This window comes from Paramacrobiotus metropolitanus, unplaced genomic scaffold, assembly GCF_019649055.1.
Source record: "Paramacrobiotus metropolitanus isolate TYO unplaced genomic scaffold, Prichtersi_v1.0 Parri_scaffold0000019, whole genome shotgun sequence".
In the NCBI taxonomy this organism is placed as follows: Eukaryota; Metazoa; Tardigrada; class Eutardigrada; order Parachela; family Macrobiotidae; genus Paramacrobiotus; species Paramacrobiotus metropolitanus.
In genome coordinates, this window is record NW_026570239.1 from 1,153,708 (window position 1) to 1,168,373 (window position 14,666).

The 14,666-nt window shown below is 47.2% G+C and overlaps 1 protein-coding gene across 3 annotated transcripts; it reads left to right on the plus strand.

Annotated features, from left to right (window-relative positions):
- Positions 1 to 3,473: 3,473 nt before the first annotated feature.
- Positions 3,474 to 13,540, plus strand: LOC129586065 (uncharacterized). 3 transcript variants are annotated; one of them, XM_055479063.1, is made up of 13 exons: positions 3,474 to 3,904; positions 5,469 to 5,800; positions 7,875 to 8,591; positions 8,689 to 8,868; positions 8,946 to 9,347; positions 9,427 to 11,139; positions 11,220 to 11,309; positions 11,375 to 11,653; positions 11,716 to 11,880; positions 11,942 to 12,304; positions 12,370 to 12,486; positions 12,560 to 13,072; positions 13,131 to 13,540. In XM_055479063.1, the coding sequence occupies exons 3-13, from the start codon at positions 7,878 to 7,880 to the stop codon at positions 13,380 to 13,382; spliced, it is 4,788 nt and encodes a 1,595-aa protein (XP_055335038.1). In that variant the 5' UTR covers positions 3,474 to 3,904; positions 5,469 to 5,800; positions 7,875 to 7,877; the 3' UTR covers positions 13,383 to 13,540. The 3 variants fall into 3 exon arrangements, with proteins under 3 accessions (XP_055335038.1, XP_055335036.1, XP_055335037.1); XM_055479061.1 differs by having other exon boundaries at positions 3,474 to 3,900; XM_055479062.1 differs by having other exon boundaries at positions 3,474 to 3,900; positions 5,469 to 5,796.
- Positions 13,541 to 14,666: the final 1,126 nt, after the last annotated feature.

Sequence of the window (14,666 nt, forward strand, 5' to 3'; positions counted from 1 at the left end):
AGCATTATAAGTAGCCAGTTATCTGAAGCTGGCAGGAATTTTGTGCCAACATACATCCGGCAGAATCTCCAAAAGGGAATGACATAACGGTGCTGCTCATTTAACGTTCAGTAGGCAGTATCGCTTGCGTGACTGGCACAATTAATTGTCTGAGGATGTCTTAGTTCCTTAAATTGAAATATCACGAAACATCATCAATGTGCATATGATTGTTGATGATGAAAAACGTGGAAGGAGCGCAGGTTCAGTTTATTTAGAGTTTCATCATTTACTGAAGGGAGCGAAGTACTACGGTATCACAGTATCTGTAATTATCAGTAGGTTGCACTAATCAAACAGCCGGAATACAGCAGTACTGTAGCGATGCGTACGTAAGGTGATGGTTTTACTCGTACTTTTATTCGCTCGTACGTTCTAGAACCTTTTTTTTTGTTTGCATATATATACATGGATGCGCTTCGCGCCTATATACGTCTGTGATTGGCGATACTTTGGAAATCAGTTCTCGCGTTATCAATTTGGCAGGTTAAGAGTTTATAATAAATTTTCTTCGGAGATTCAGGTTCTCGTTCGCGTAGATTCGTGGATTTAGCTATGTCACATTGTGATATTAGCCCACACTTTGTCGTTGTGAAAGGTCGGTAGGAATAGATTATTGCGGTAATTATTCCTATCGTACTGGTCTCTCCGTCACCATTAACGTTGGTACTGGTAGCCATAAGCCAGTGCGAAAAAATTTCGTTGTCGCAATAGTACATTATAAACGTGCGTTTAATTCCTCGTCCAAAGCTTCCAGAGTTGCCAGTTACGAGGATTCCGGCGGTGATGTCTTCGTGTTTCGACGCAGACTGACAATATACACTAACGGATCGAAGAGCGCCTGAACTGCGTGCAGGAAGGAACAAGTTTCAAAAACAATTGTCGCCGGTCGTGCATTGAAATGCCACATTAGAAAACATATCTGTAAAGGCAGCCAACACACCAAAATACTAAAGCATGTCAGTGTTAGCACAAGAAACGGCTTCACTCGGTCTTTGGGTCCCTGGTTCCTACCCGGATGAGGCTGATGAAACGGAGCAGCGGGGAAGTTTGTAGGGACTGAATTCACGGTCGCTGCACCAGCTCCAGGCTTTCTGACTTTTTTGTTGTACCATCGCTTCTTTGCCAAGACTGCATATATGACAGTGATACTCAATATGGGAATGATACGATCAACGATGTTTTCCGCACGGTTCCAGTCGAGCATAACACCTGTGCAAAATAGTATTACAGGCTTTGCAAAATCTTGTTTTAATCAAGTGCAATTACAGATACTGTTAACATCCGTTACTTTATTTACTAGCGTCATTTTTGTTACGGATTTTTATTACGTTTTTAGAATTTCGAGAATTAAAGTTTGGAACCAACTTAACGTCAAAGGTCGTCCCCGGGCTATGGACGTATTATCGAAACTAACATTGCTAACACTTATTCGACTATTATTGCAGTAACGACTTGTACTATACAACATACTGGACATATGAAATTTTATGTATAAAAAATTTTAGCAACATTTAATTTTCAATACGAGCTAAATACGCCAGCGGCACGCATAATGTGGCTGCTTTAATCTTTTTTTTTACAAAATGAATGGGCCCGCGCTGTGACTTGGATTCGGATTCGGATTACTCAAACTTGGATTTGGATCACTCAAACTTGGATTACAGAACTTGGGTTACTTGACTTACTATAGATTCCGTAACTTGGGTTACACAGCTTGGGTGACGTTTTTTTATGTTTTTAGTTTTTATCATTTCTTGCTTAAGTATTTGTCTCTTATATGTTTTCTTATTTTTCACAGCTTTAATTTATGTTGCATGTTTTCTGCTTCTTTATGTTTCATTCTTATGTTTTCTTTTTTAAAGCTTAAGACAACATCAGAATGATATTGTCAAGGGCACGGGGTGTACGACGTGCCCTGACGTGGCGGGACGACACAACTGAAGCTGGACCTTTACTGGCTACTCCCTGCTCTAGCATATAATGCGCTAGCATTATATAGGAAGGAAACAAACTAGCCGAAGGCTAGATTGCACAACGAACGATGATCATTAGCAGCGCTAATGATCAAAAGCACTTAGCGGCTGGAACAATGAGAGGATGACACATAGAACAAGAGCATCGCCATATATAGAAGCATCTAAGCAAGCTATGGCACGAGGAATACTCGTGACAATACAAAAGAATAAAACATAGAGAAGCACAAAACATGAAACATAAGAAATGAAAAATAAGAAAACATAAGAATCAAGCATCAGTAAGAAAACATAAGAACAGAAGAAACCCCAGAAAACGTATGAAAACGTCATCCAATCTGTATTGGCCTGTATAACCCAATTTATGGAATCCAAGTCAAGTAATCCAAGTTCGGTAATTCCAGATTACGTAATCCAAGTTAAGTAATCCAAGTTTGAGTAATCTAAATCCAAGTGTGAGTAATTCAAATCCGAATCGAAGTTACAGCGCGGGCTAAATGAGTGGTTTGCCAGTCACTGGAGCCATGCACAATCTCATGATGACTAAAGAATACGTACCATAAAACAGTCGGCAGTCAGGATTTGATTCGGGTCGATAATAGTACAGCAGTTCCACGATGAATGCCGGCATCGGGAATATATGCGGCCAACAGACTGCTGCGCAACACATGCAGATAGCGGTGACCTTATTATGGCGATGGCGGTACGAGATGGGATGTTGAATGGCCCACCAGCGGTTAATCGCAATCAGAGTGTGCAGGGGAACCGGCACCACCGTAGCCATTCTAGCGAGGTACAGAGCAAAGACACACATCGACCTCCCCATTATCCATGTCCCTCCCTTCCAGTCACGAATCAGGCTGAGGGGCCAGGCGGCGAAGAAGAACACTAAGTTGGCAATATACAGCGCTAATAAGTAGATAGTGAAGGGTGTAATCTGTTTAGGACGGATGATGTGGTAGATGACGACCGCGGCGTTCAGTCCGATGGCCGCAACGGTCATGATCAATTTGATCCAGTTGGCTGTAGTTGACTGGAGGTTGTAGGCCGACTGGGGGTTATAAAAGAGCGAGGATACATTAGAAGAATTACCACTTGTACTAGTATTAATTTGCAGCTCCATTGAATGTACGTATTTTGAACTTGCATGCACAATTGTACATCTTAAATTAGAGACCTGAGCAATTTATAAGAACGCGAAAGATTTTGGAGTTCAAAGATGTCTACGTTTGATGAATAGTACTCAAACCGGTGCTGTTGGTGTCGCCCCTAACTTAGCAGCACTGATGGGCGGTTACCGTATACGTCCAATGTTATAAGTAGGGGCGCACTTCCCCTGGCCCTAAACCTGCGCCCGGGCATGGTTTTATATAAAACCCGCGCTATAGCAACAACCTGCATGCAGTAAGTAAGGCACTGCAGCAGACAGGCACACATATAATTAAACACACAAACACACACCTGCGTATCCTGTTCTCTCTCTATCTCTCTCTCTCTCTCTCTCTCCTCGCATTCTCCTGTTCGCACGTGCGTTTCACTGACTATATCGGGACATTTAAAATAGTTCGATGCCTGGAGTTTGCGCGTTATTTAGAGAACCCAGTTTTCAGGTTTTTGCTGAAATCTAAATGACTCTGAGTTCTTTTTAGCAGTCTGAGCACTGCGTCTGATAGCCATTGACTCCATCACCAACGTTTATCGTTATCCTGCCAGTTAAGGCGTCCGGATTCCGCAGCAGAAGTTTATGGTTTTTCGAGTGCAGCGCTCTGCCCTAGCCTTTCGGATTCTTGGTTCATGCGATGTTTGTCTGATCATCAAAGATATCAGTTGTGAAAAGAATTTCGACCAGGAGCCCTGAGCGGAGAATCGAAATTCCTCGCAATCAGTAGGTGTGCATTCCATTTTATTTTTGTATTGAATAATTTGAGTTATTCATCGCCTGCGTTACCGTGTACACACTATCATTTTGTTGTTATTTATTTTGATTTCCTGCTTATTTCTCCGATGCTAACGACATTTATTGACGTTGGTTGGTGCCCTTATTTTTCAAACAATAAATTTTAGAAGGCGCCGTTATTTTTCAATAATAATAAACGAAAGTACTATGCGCCCCAAATTTTTAGGGCGCATGATTAATTTGCCATGCGCCCAAAAAATTGCAGATAAAAATTTTGTATTTCAACTTTTACCGTTTTTGTTACTTTCTTTTAACGGGAAAATTAATTCTACGTTCGTTATCTGCTTTTAGATGTTTTTTGCTGTTTTTGAGTTGTCCGCGAAATCTGATGCATTTTTTCGTGCCTTTGTGCAGTACATATGTATCCCGCTGATTTACCAGTGAGATTTACCAGGCTTGAATAGGTACATTTAGTATTCAGGCTGTAAAAGTATAAATGGCACACCGTTGACTTCATCCATTTATCCGGTGAATTTTGTTTTCCGTGAATTTCATCAATTTCTTTTTTTGCGATTATCGATATTAGAAGCTTACTGCAACCAGTTTTTCTGTGGTTACCGAAATTTGGGCCGCGCTTCCGAGACGGCTTCTATAACTTCATGCCACTGTCTCGATTACAGAGGGTGTTTCAGCCGTGTTTACAGTTTTTCGAACATTTATTGTGAGATATGAGAATATCAAATTGGAGAATATGATTTTCTAAAGATAAATGGTTATCAGAACAACAATTACCGGTACATTGTGGCACTCGCAGTAGCAGTTTAAAATTACACAGCTTACATGCAGGATTGTTTACGGCACTCGGGCTTGTAATTTCGGAGGGGGCGATTCTTGTTCGACCATGATTGTGAGGGGTGCCATAAACCCGATAATTACGGTATATGCAATCTGTTCTATGGCTTTAATTTGATTTTCTTAATTCAATAGCGTGATAACAATATCAAGATCTAATTATTTGGTCATTAAATAGTCGTTAAACTGACCGATACGAATCTAATACCGCTGTCAGTTTGCTAAAAACTTGCGAAACGATAAATCCGATATTCTGATAAAATTCAAAGATTATTAATTGAAAGCTGGCGGGCCGACATTCAAAGGTGCCTTTCATTTAGGGCAACACCCCCCAACCATGTACCCTGTGCGCAAGCCAGGTTTTACTGAAACTGCTGACGGCAGCAGTTTTCAGTGTGCAGTGATAGCATTGCAGCAAGCACAGTGCGCATGTAGCCATGTATGTGGATAAGGATATGTGAGAGTGCTCGTTCACGGGCTTGGCTACTCGAAAATAAATAAATTAATCACTGAATCATTCAATCAGCGCGTATCTACAGTGTGGTTAAAATTAAAATGTATGCTCATTAAGGCAACGAATACCGTGTTAGCTTTTAAAATATCGGTTTAAATGTAGTTGTAAGATTTATGTAGTATTGTAATATGTTATTAAATATTGTACTTACAGAAAGTGGTAATGATATTATTGTTTGTTTTATTTGCAGTCTACCTGCGACTGGCCACGCTGTTCTGTCCGCGACAACTCGCCGCCGCCATCGTCTTCTCCATCCACACCGGCGTAGCTCGCACAAAACGTGCTGCAGTTAGCCCTCCAAAGCTGTCCACCCTTTCGCGGATTTCACCTGGTGAGCTCGCACAAAACGTGCTGCAGCAAGCCGTCAGCGCCTTCCACCCTGCCCGCTGTCCACGTGGTGAGCTCGCGCAAAGCGCGCTGAGCGAACCGGCGAGATCCTGCCTTGCGCAGTTGATCAAGCCTTCCTCCGGAACCTTCCCCGGGACCCTTTGTTTGCACCTGACAGTCCGCTGAATTCGGTGGGTATGTAACGTATGTTATTTTTTGTTTTATAAAAATAATAATAATAATAATACTGACGATAAAAATTACAGCTGGTAGTAAATGCGCGTACAACAAAGGGTTTAATAAAATGTTTTTATTTTTGTCCATGTCTAACCGTTGCATTGACAGAGCCGCAGCCATGCGTCGGTCATCAGCCTCCATGCCTTCGTCACGGGACACAGCCGCCGGTGCCGTTGTTTCCGCCTCCAGCAGCTCAGCCGTCCGCACCGCCCGCACCGTGCCGTGTGTCTCCCTGCCCAACGCCACCTTCCGGCCGTTCTTCTTGCTGCCCGTGAACGGCATGGACGTCATTTTTTATGGTGACCTGACCATAGCCACGCTCCACATGTTTGGCGACAGCGAGCTGCGCCGTGTGGTGTATTGCACTGACCGTGAGAATGGCACGGCCATCGGGCTGATCCTGCCGATCATCACCGGCCACACTGTGGCCGCATTCAGCCACCGTGGTGCCAAAATGGCGACAGTGCTTGCCGAGCTGGGGGAATGTATTCCCTGGTCCCGGCGCCTGCACATCAACTTTGACAGGTCTCCCGACCGACCAAAGGGAGCCGCAGCGTGGCCGAAGCCCATTCCGGGCCAGCGACGGCAACGCCTCCTCCTAGCAGCCGGCACAAATGACCTTAAACGATTTTGGAAGGGCCGTGGTGGTCGTTCTGAAGCTGATGCGGTTGTGCGGTCTGTCTGCACCTTGCTGTGGGACCACGTCAACTGCCTGGAGGACTTCTACGAGCAGATCATGGTCCTGTTCGTTCCTCCCATCCGGCAGGAGTATCCCATCTGCCAGTACGCCGTGCGAGTATTGAACGATGCACTCCGTCGCTTTTGTAGCATGCAGGCAGGCCGATCCGTCTGGGACTTCATCTCTCTGGAGAATCCTGTCATGGCCGGTGATCACTTGCACCTTGCCCACCACGAAGCCAATTTCACTGGCCTGTTCATCGTGCTCAACAGAGCTCTTCGCGCGGCCGACAGTGGTAAGAGTTCGGCAAGGAGAAACCCTTAAATAAATAACAGATTGTAACGGTGGGCCTGTTTGTTGTTGCAGTTCTGGATGCTCGGCATCAGGCGGTCCTCGACGGGATGCGGGCGCAGGAGGCAGAGGAGCGTCTGCACGATGAGCGACGGCAGCATGAGCAGAAGCTCCGTGAAGAGGCAATCCTTGCGGAGGAGGCAACCAGGCGGGAGCAGGAGCGGATGGAGGCGGCTGCTATGGAAGCTGAAGCGGCTAAGCGGGCCGAAGAAGCAAAGCGCGCGGAGCAGGAGTTGGTGCGGGCTATGGAGGAGCAGCAGCGGTGTGTGAAGCTGCAGGAAGCACAGCGCTTGCTTCAGGAGCAGCGTGATCGTGAGCGTCAGCGGGAGGAGCGGAATCGGAAGCTGTGGGAGCAGGCTGTGATGGAAGTCGACGCCACATGCCGTCGCCATAACCAGGCCGACTCCCAGCGCCGAAAGAAGACTCGCACAACGAAGCAGCGGCCGCGGGAGAGGGCCAAGAAGGCGGCTCGCAACCATGAAACTCCTGCCGAGCGCCAGGAACGCGTCGACCGGCACAAGGAGCGCGAGGCCAAGGCCAGGGCCGAGAAGCGGGAGAAGGCGTACCTCGAGCGCTACAGGGTGCTGGTGAAGAAGGCAGACGAGAAGGAGGCTGCGGTGTAGTGCGTGTTGTTGTTGGTAGTTGAGGCCGGATGTTGTCAGTATTTTGTGTTGTTGTGTGTGACTAATGCTCTGTTTCTCGACTGCGGATTTTTTATTTACGATGATATAAGTGTTTTCAAAGGGTAGCGGAATTCTTGTTAGGGATATTCGGCTGATTTGCTTCGGAAGATAATAACTGAATAACAGTAACAACACAAGCGGAAAAACACAATCTTGACGGTCGTGTGGTAACGGCAAAGACAACTAAGCTATAGTTATCTGCTAACTAAAAGTACACTGCATGTCCAAGAAAACTTATGATGCATCAGAAGGTTGTACGCGCAAATACTTCGGCGGAATGTTGTCGATTAAAATCACTACTATTACCGGTTAATTGTAGATCATGCCAGCAAAGACACTCGGATCCGCAAGAGCTATAGCTAAACGGAAGCGGGACAAAGAGATTCCATCAGATTCACCACGGCTTTCTCAGGATGCGCTGTTCCGGAACGAGGCCGTGGAAAATCCGCTCTTTGTGATCCGTACATCCAAACGATCCAAACACGATTCAAACGGTCTTTTGACGCTGCCTTCACCAAGAAGCGTCCGTGAGCCGTCGGCGGAAACAGCGAAAACGATTGGATATGTGGAGGAATTCTTTGCTGCGCCGCAGCTCACTGCGCCGGAACTCGAGCAGTTGCCCACTGCCACAACTCCCGAACCTCCAGAACAATCGTCGTCCGTGCCTGCAAAATCACGGTCAACGTCTGCCGACCGGTCATTCTCGGTCGGGATGGATGTCCAAAATGAAGTCACCGTGGGAAGTGCACTGGACCAAAGCAGCGACCTCAACAACGGATTGCCACAGTCTTCATCACTGGGTTCGCTTACTGTCGCCGAAGAAGTCCAAGTGGAGGACGACGACAATGTGAGCGATGCCGACACTGGAATAAATCACGAACTCCTTGAAGCTTCCGACGAAGAATCCCCGCAGTCCCCTGCTGCAAGCGTACCGGCAGTCGGCATTGATCACGGAGACTTTTTCCCACCGGAAGCTGATGATCCGACTCTTATCGATCCCGACACTTGGACCGACATATTCCAGCGAGCTTACGAGGTGAATATTTTCGTTGGTTGGCTTTTCTCCAGGCGGCAGAATTTCTGGCTAAGTTTAATTAGGCTGGTTTTTCTATAGAGATCTTTTTGTTACACAGACGCCGAAGGGATGCAAGCGTTCTCCGTCCTTCGTGCCCGAGAAGGAATGGGAACATCTGATTCACGAACTTCCCACCTTCAAGTACGTCCTCGAGCGTGAAAAGTACGGCGAACAACTCAGTCGGCTTATAAAGAAACTTTCTCGTCTGTATGCGAAGGAGGAGTGGTATGCTGGATTGGTGCGTGTCCATAAATATATATCTTCGTATTTAGTTAAATTAAAGTTATTTAGATATATTATGGTAAATTGTTGCAGCTGGTACGAAGCGAGGAAATGGTATACACGGACGAAGAGCTTCTGAATTCGCCGCATTTTCAAAAGTTGGAAACTGCCGGAAAAATCAAGTACGTCCTCCAGAAGTTTAAAGGCGTTAAAGGAAAAGACATGGTGCTGCTGGAGAAGAGTGGTAAAGAACATCCGCTAAAGAACGGGGAAAACTGGAGGGACGTCATTGAGAAGCAGAAGGAATACGTGGCCAAACTGCGCACCGACCTTCTTGCCTTAAAAGATTCCCCGTTACTGTCCACTGCCGGATCCAAGAAAGCACCGCTGCCGGAGCCCTTCCACGAACTCCTCTGCCTTGTCTCGTATGCCGCTTTTACTGACAAAGAGTTCCAGGGGGTGTATGGACATTTCGGTCCCGAGGTGGTTGAAAACGTAAGTATGCGGTGATATATGGCTTCTTGTATTTTAAGTGTTCCCAGTTAACGGTCCAGTTCATCGTTTCACGTTGCAGCCGCCCAACGACCGCGGACTAGTGTGCTTGGTACGCGTAATGGAGAAAGTATTCGATTGTGGCCCGCTTACTGGAATTACGATTCCTGAATGGCTCTACTCTACCGCGCTGTCATTCTTTGCATGGCACAGGGAAGATTACTTGATGGGCAGCATCAACACCGTACACTGGACGGACGGCGAGGATGGTCGAAAACTCTGGCTGGTTCTCGCCCCCAAAGATGCACCAGTTCTTCAGGAGGTTGTGGAAGAGCTGATTAAAGAGGGAAATCTGGACTACAACTGCAAATACTTCGCCATCGGCAGTCACCACAAGCAGGCCATCGTCTTGGTAATTGAACGACTACTGCAGAGGGGTGTGCATGTGTATTACGCCATGCAAGGAGCTGGACAAACCATGGTTCTCTCGCCCGGAACGCCACATATGGGCGGCCAGCTTGGCGCCAACATTGCATCAGCTGTTAACTTCGCGGATCTTGACTTGTTCGTAAAGACCGTTCTTGACAGAAACGCCTATGTCCAGTGCGACGATGACAAGGCCGCAAAGGAGCGAGGTGAACAGCACGGGTTTGATAATATGGAGTCTCGCGAAAACCTGGAAGCAATTCGCCGCGCTGCGGAAGAGAAACTTGAATACCTGGGCAATCCAGAGTATCCCACGCCTGACCAACTGGCTTACGCTGTTCAAGGCAAACATTTCCTTTGCCAGGCCGAATTCCAGCGAGTATCCAATGCCAAGATAGTGCCGGAGCTGCTGCGGGAGAAGTTTTTCACCACACAGGAATTCCCTAGCCGGTTTATTAATTCCGAGCCGGGCATTCCTGGCGTGCGCCTTCCAGATGCTGTTGCATACACTGCGCTGGCTGACAACCTTTTTCAGAAAAAGGAAGTGGGAAAAAATGCTCCAGACTGGGAGCTGATTGGGTATATTCAGTATGAAGGCAGCTTTGCAGAAGCGATGGCAGCCATTCGGGCTGGCGAATTGAAAATTGATCTCTTGAAAGGAGTCCAGCGCTTCCATGCCGGGAAGAGATTGAAAAGGAAACGTTTTAAGGTTACTGTCTATTGGAATTGTTCACGAGAAGAAATTCAGCAAATTATCGCCCACGAATGGGCAAAGGCTTTGCATAAAACGCTAGATCGCTTGGGGCTGGAGGCACTGGAGATCATTCGGGACACTTATGAACGCACTGTCAAGGACCACTGCCAAAAGAATGGCCTGCCAATAACCGCACGCCCTCGACAGTTTTATCCCATATTCAACGAAACACTCGGCCCGCATCGAACCATGTATGCAGCATTTAAAAAAGATTTCAAAGAGAGGCTCGGCAGCATTTTTCCCTGCATGCAGCGCGACATCCTGACTTTGCATGCGGATACGAGCAAGCGCGGTGACAAAGTCCTGAACAAGTTCTGCAATATTGCACAGCTGCCCCCGGACAGTATGGACCGTGTGCGCGGTCTCTATGCGGCTTTGAAAGACCCAAATTTTGCTGAGGCAGTACACGTACAGGAATCCAAAAGTGATTATATCCCTGCAGTTTTTGGGAAGCTGATGTCACCGCTGAAGTTGTCAGAGTTGCTCCCCGACCAGATGGCGGCAAGGAAAGCTCTCAGCTCAGAGACGGAGTATTTTGTCTGCTTCAACGCCGCTGTCGATTTCATCGTAAAGGATGGCTACGACTTCCGATGGGCGTGCAAGTGGCCGAATGTGGTAAGCTCTCAAGTTGGCTATTATTGGAATTACTGATTAGTTGTAAAAACGTGAATCTGATCTTTCGGTCTGGATTGCAGGTCAATGCGGCGCTCGGCAAGAATATCGTTGTTGAAGAAAAGGAAAAGAGAAAGAAGAAAGCTGTGGCCCCGGCAACAACGGTAGTTTCGGTAGGTAGTAGCGCGGGCAAAAACGAGGCCGTTCCGCTTATAATAATATTATGGCTCAATTCCAGGAAAGGTTGACACGAAGTAAAGCGCCCGTTGCCGAGTCGGAAAAAAGAGCCGAGTCACTGGCATCGGAAGCCGCATCCTCCCTCTCTTCCACTGGTACGACTTCCAACGAGACCACTACCACCAAAACCCGCAAAGCACAAAGCGGAAAGAACAGCAACAGCGGCACCACGAGCAAGCCGTCCACCGTCCCCGCAACTGTCCAAAACACCACCGTCGCCGCTGTTAAGGGCACAGGAAGGGGACAGCCGTTCCCTGCCTTTGATGTAACTGGAGATCTGGTAACGTAAAATATCACTCATTTGGAGCGTGGTGATAAGGTCAATTTTTTTGTTTGGATTAGGACTTGAAGAATCTTGGTCTCACCTATCCGTGGACACCGTTTTCAGATTACACGGACGAACGCCCTGCCGGCACTGCTCCGCTGCCTCCATGCCACTCTGCCTCAATGCTGGCTTCTTCCGTTGCCCTGCTTAAAGCCCAAAGAAGCAACCAGTTTTTCCAGATCGTAAGTTCAGCGCATTGATCAGCGTAAGACGAAGCTCAGGAAGTTCTTTTCTGTTTTTTAGATGCAAACCGCAATGGTCAATGAAGTCCGAATACTTCAACGATTCTGTCATCGACCAGAATTGGTAGTGGTCGTAAAATTTCGGGCGCAGCTCTACGATCCAGACCCGTTCAAATGCGTGGCAAAGGCTGACCTCGACGTCTACGGATATTTCAGCCCGGAGAAGCGCCAATATGAATGTCTTGGCCGGGTCTATAACCAGCCGTTTATCGATTCCTACGTCCTTGTAGAAGATTTAATGTTCACACGCAACGGTCTGGAGCTTGAGATAAGCGATACTCAAGCCGGTGTCATCGCAACCTTTTGCCGTAATGCGTTCATTTATGACGGAACGCGTTTTGAGTGTAGCGCTGATGGTGTACAGGTAGAAAAAAACAGAAATTGCCGCAGGTCTGGACACTATTCCAGAAATAACCACGCTTATTGCAGGTACCGATCTTTCCACCCAACGAGCAAATAACACCATATCTGGCGGAGGTCCGTGAGTTTCTGATGCAAAACAACGAACCGCCAGTCAGCATGGACGGATTTGCTCCAATGATAGTGGTAGGTGTCGGTGACCTTTGCTTTTTTCGTTTAATCCGAGCAGTTTGCCGGCAATAACGGGCCATTTATTTAGGCATTTAGCCGCTGCCAGAATTTGGCGTATCACCTCACGTTTGCTCTACGCAGTAAGACACCTTTGGTGGGCGAAGAGGCCATTGCGGACGTTCCGCTAATGGCTGGTCCGCTTTTCTACGCGGCATTTCTGAATCGATTCGCCGTTGCCAGCTCCGGCACACAGAACGGCAACTGTCTCTATCAAGCCGTGTCGGTCGCCCTGGCTGGAACACCAGACTTGGAGTGCCATGTACGCTTTGTTGTCCTTGCCATGCTCGAAAAGCACTTTCACGTAGCTGGCGAGTTGGCGGGTCTGCTGAATTGTCTGAACCACATGGGCATAACCTTTACAAGCATCGTGCTGCACGCCGTCAAAGATGTGCCTAGCGTCAAGCCGCTCGCTGCACACTGGGGAACCCTTTATATCCTGGCCACAGTGCTCGCCCGTCCCATCTACGTGCATGACTCTTCTGCTGGCACTGCGAGTCGCAAGAACCCGACTGAGTGGAAAAAGAATTACACCGATTTACAGGTAATGGTTTGCAGCGAATTCCTTAATGATATTGACACTACAAATTAGTTAATTGCAGTTGTCTGCGGTGTTGGACGATTCAAGCAAGGGGCAAGTGTTTAATTCACTGTTTCGAAAATCGGAACCTCTCGCAGCCGAACCACTGCGCTTTCTGTACACCGGGTCGAAATTTTATCCTGTATTTGCCCGGGCGACAGACGACCTACATCGATTCCCGCCATGCGATGTGTATCCCAATGAAGACCGCATTCTGGAAACTGGCCAAACGGAGAGCCCACGTTCACCATCTCCCGCGTCTTCTGTTGGCTAGTAGCACAAAATGACTTTTCAGTTTATTGGCTGTATGGTTTACGATTGTTGTTTTTTGAAATTCTTGAACTTCCTTTATTTGGCTATTTAGTTTTTAGTGACCTGTGATGGTATATACCCAGGAATGATATCAGCAGCGGCTTTTTTTCAATCACTGTTAAACGGACGTGCTTCAGTTTTTGTTAAAACATAAATAAACACTTAAATGGTCACCAGATAGTCACTTCAAGTGGTAATCAAGGAAGTTGGGAGTTTACAGTCAGTCAGTCAGTCATTCAACGTATGGGCCACACTTTGTGCATTCAAAATAATCTACTCCATATCCAGAAGCGGATGCACTATTCTGCACCGAATCTCTTCCATCTTTCAGCACACGGTTTCGTGCTCCAGATCGATGTTGCGTGTACTGTCCGCATCGAGAACAATGCAGTTGGCAGAAGCGTCGTTTTTTCTGACCACACTTAATCCGCTTGGCCTCCAAATGGCTGAGCAGTGTTTTCACGGTGATCTCAGCTTCGGGAGGATTTATTCGTTTGACACTGGCGATGGCTTTCCGTATCTCCTCCACACTAAATCCATATTTTAAAGCCCGTGACACCACAAAAGCCCGAATACCTTCGTCAAAAAAGTTCTCATCATAAACCGACACGAACGAAGTTGTTTCTGCTCCGCCACTGCTATTACTGCACTTCTCGTTCTCATCACCACCAGGTTGCTGATGTCGGGGACGGAGAGTGAGACAGGAGAGCTCCTTATGACGGTCACGTACAATTTCGCCAAGGCAGGTAGTGATATACAAACAGCTCGGGGCATCCCGTGTATGAACGTGCCATGGCACATCGTCCGGTGTCCACTGACTGACATGCAGACCGCAGTTAAAACATTCCACCCCGTCCCCTGTACCAGTATAGACAAATCCCGCCCGGGCTAAATCCAGAGGTGTTTGCAGTAGCTGGGAAGGCCAATTTTTAAAAGATCTCAGCCTCTCATAAAGTTGCGCATTTGTAAAATCAAAAGGGCAGGCCACTGTCAATATTTGGCCCGCTTTGTCGGTGGGATCGGGCTTTCCCTGTTCCTTGTAGCGTTTTCGCATCTCAGCGCACCAGGGTGTACAGCGAAGATGGTAATCCAGAGGATCTTCTTTGCCGGCCAGTGTTACGTCTATCCGCTTGCAGAACAAACAAAAATACGCCTCGCTAATATTCACGGGCCGAAATCCCAGCTTTCCGAGTGACTTTATTGAATGGGGCGGAAAATTGTCTGAGCAGATTAAACGATATAGTCC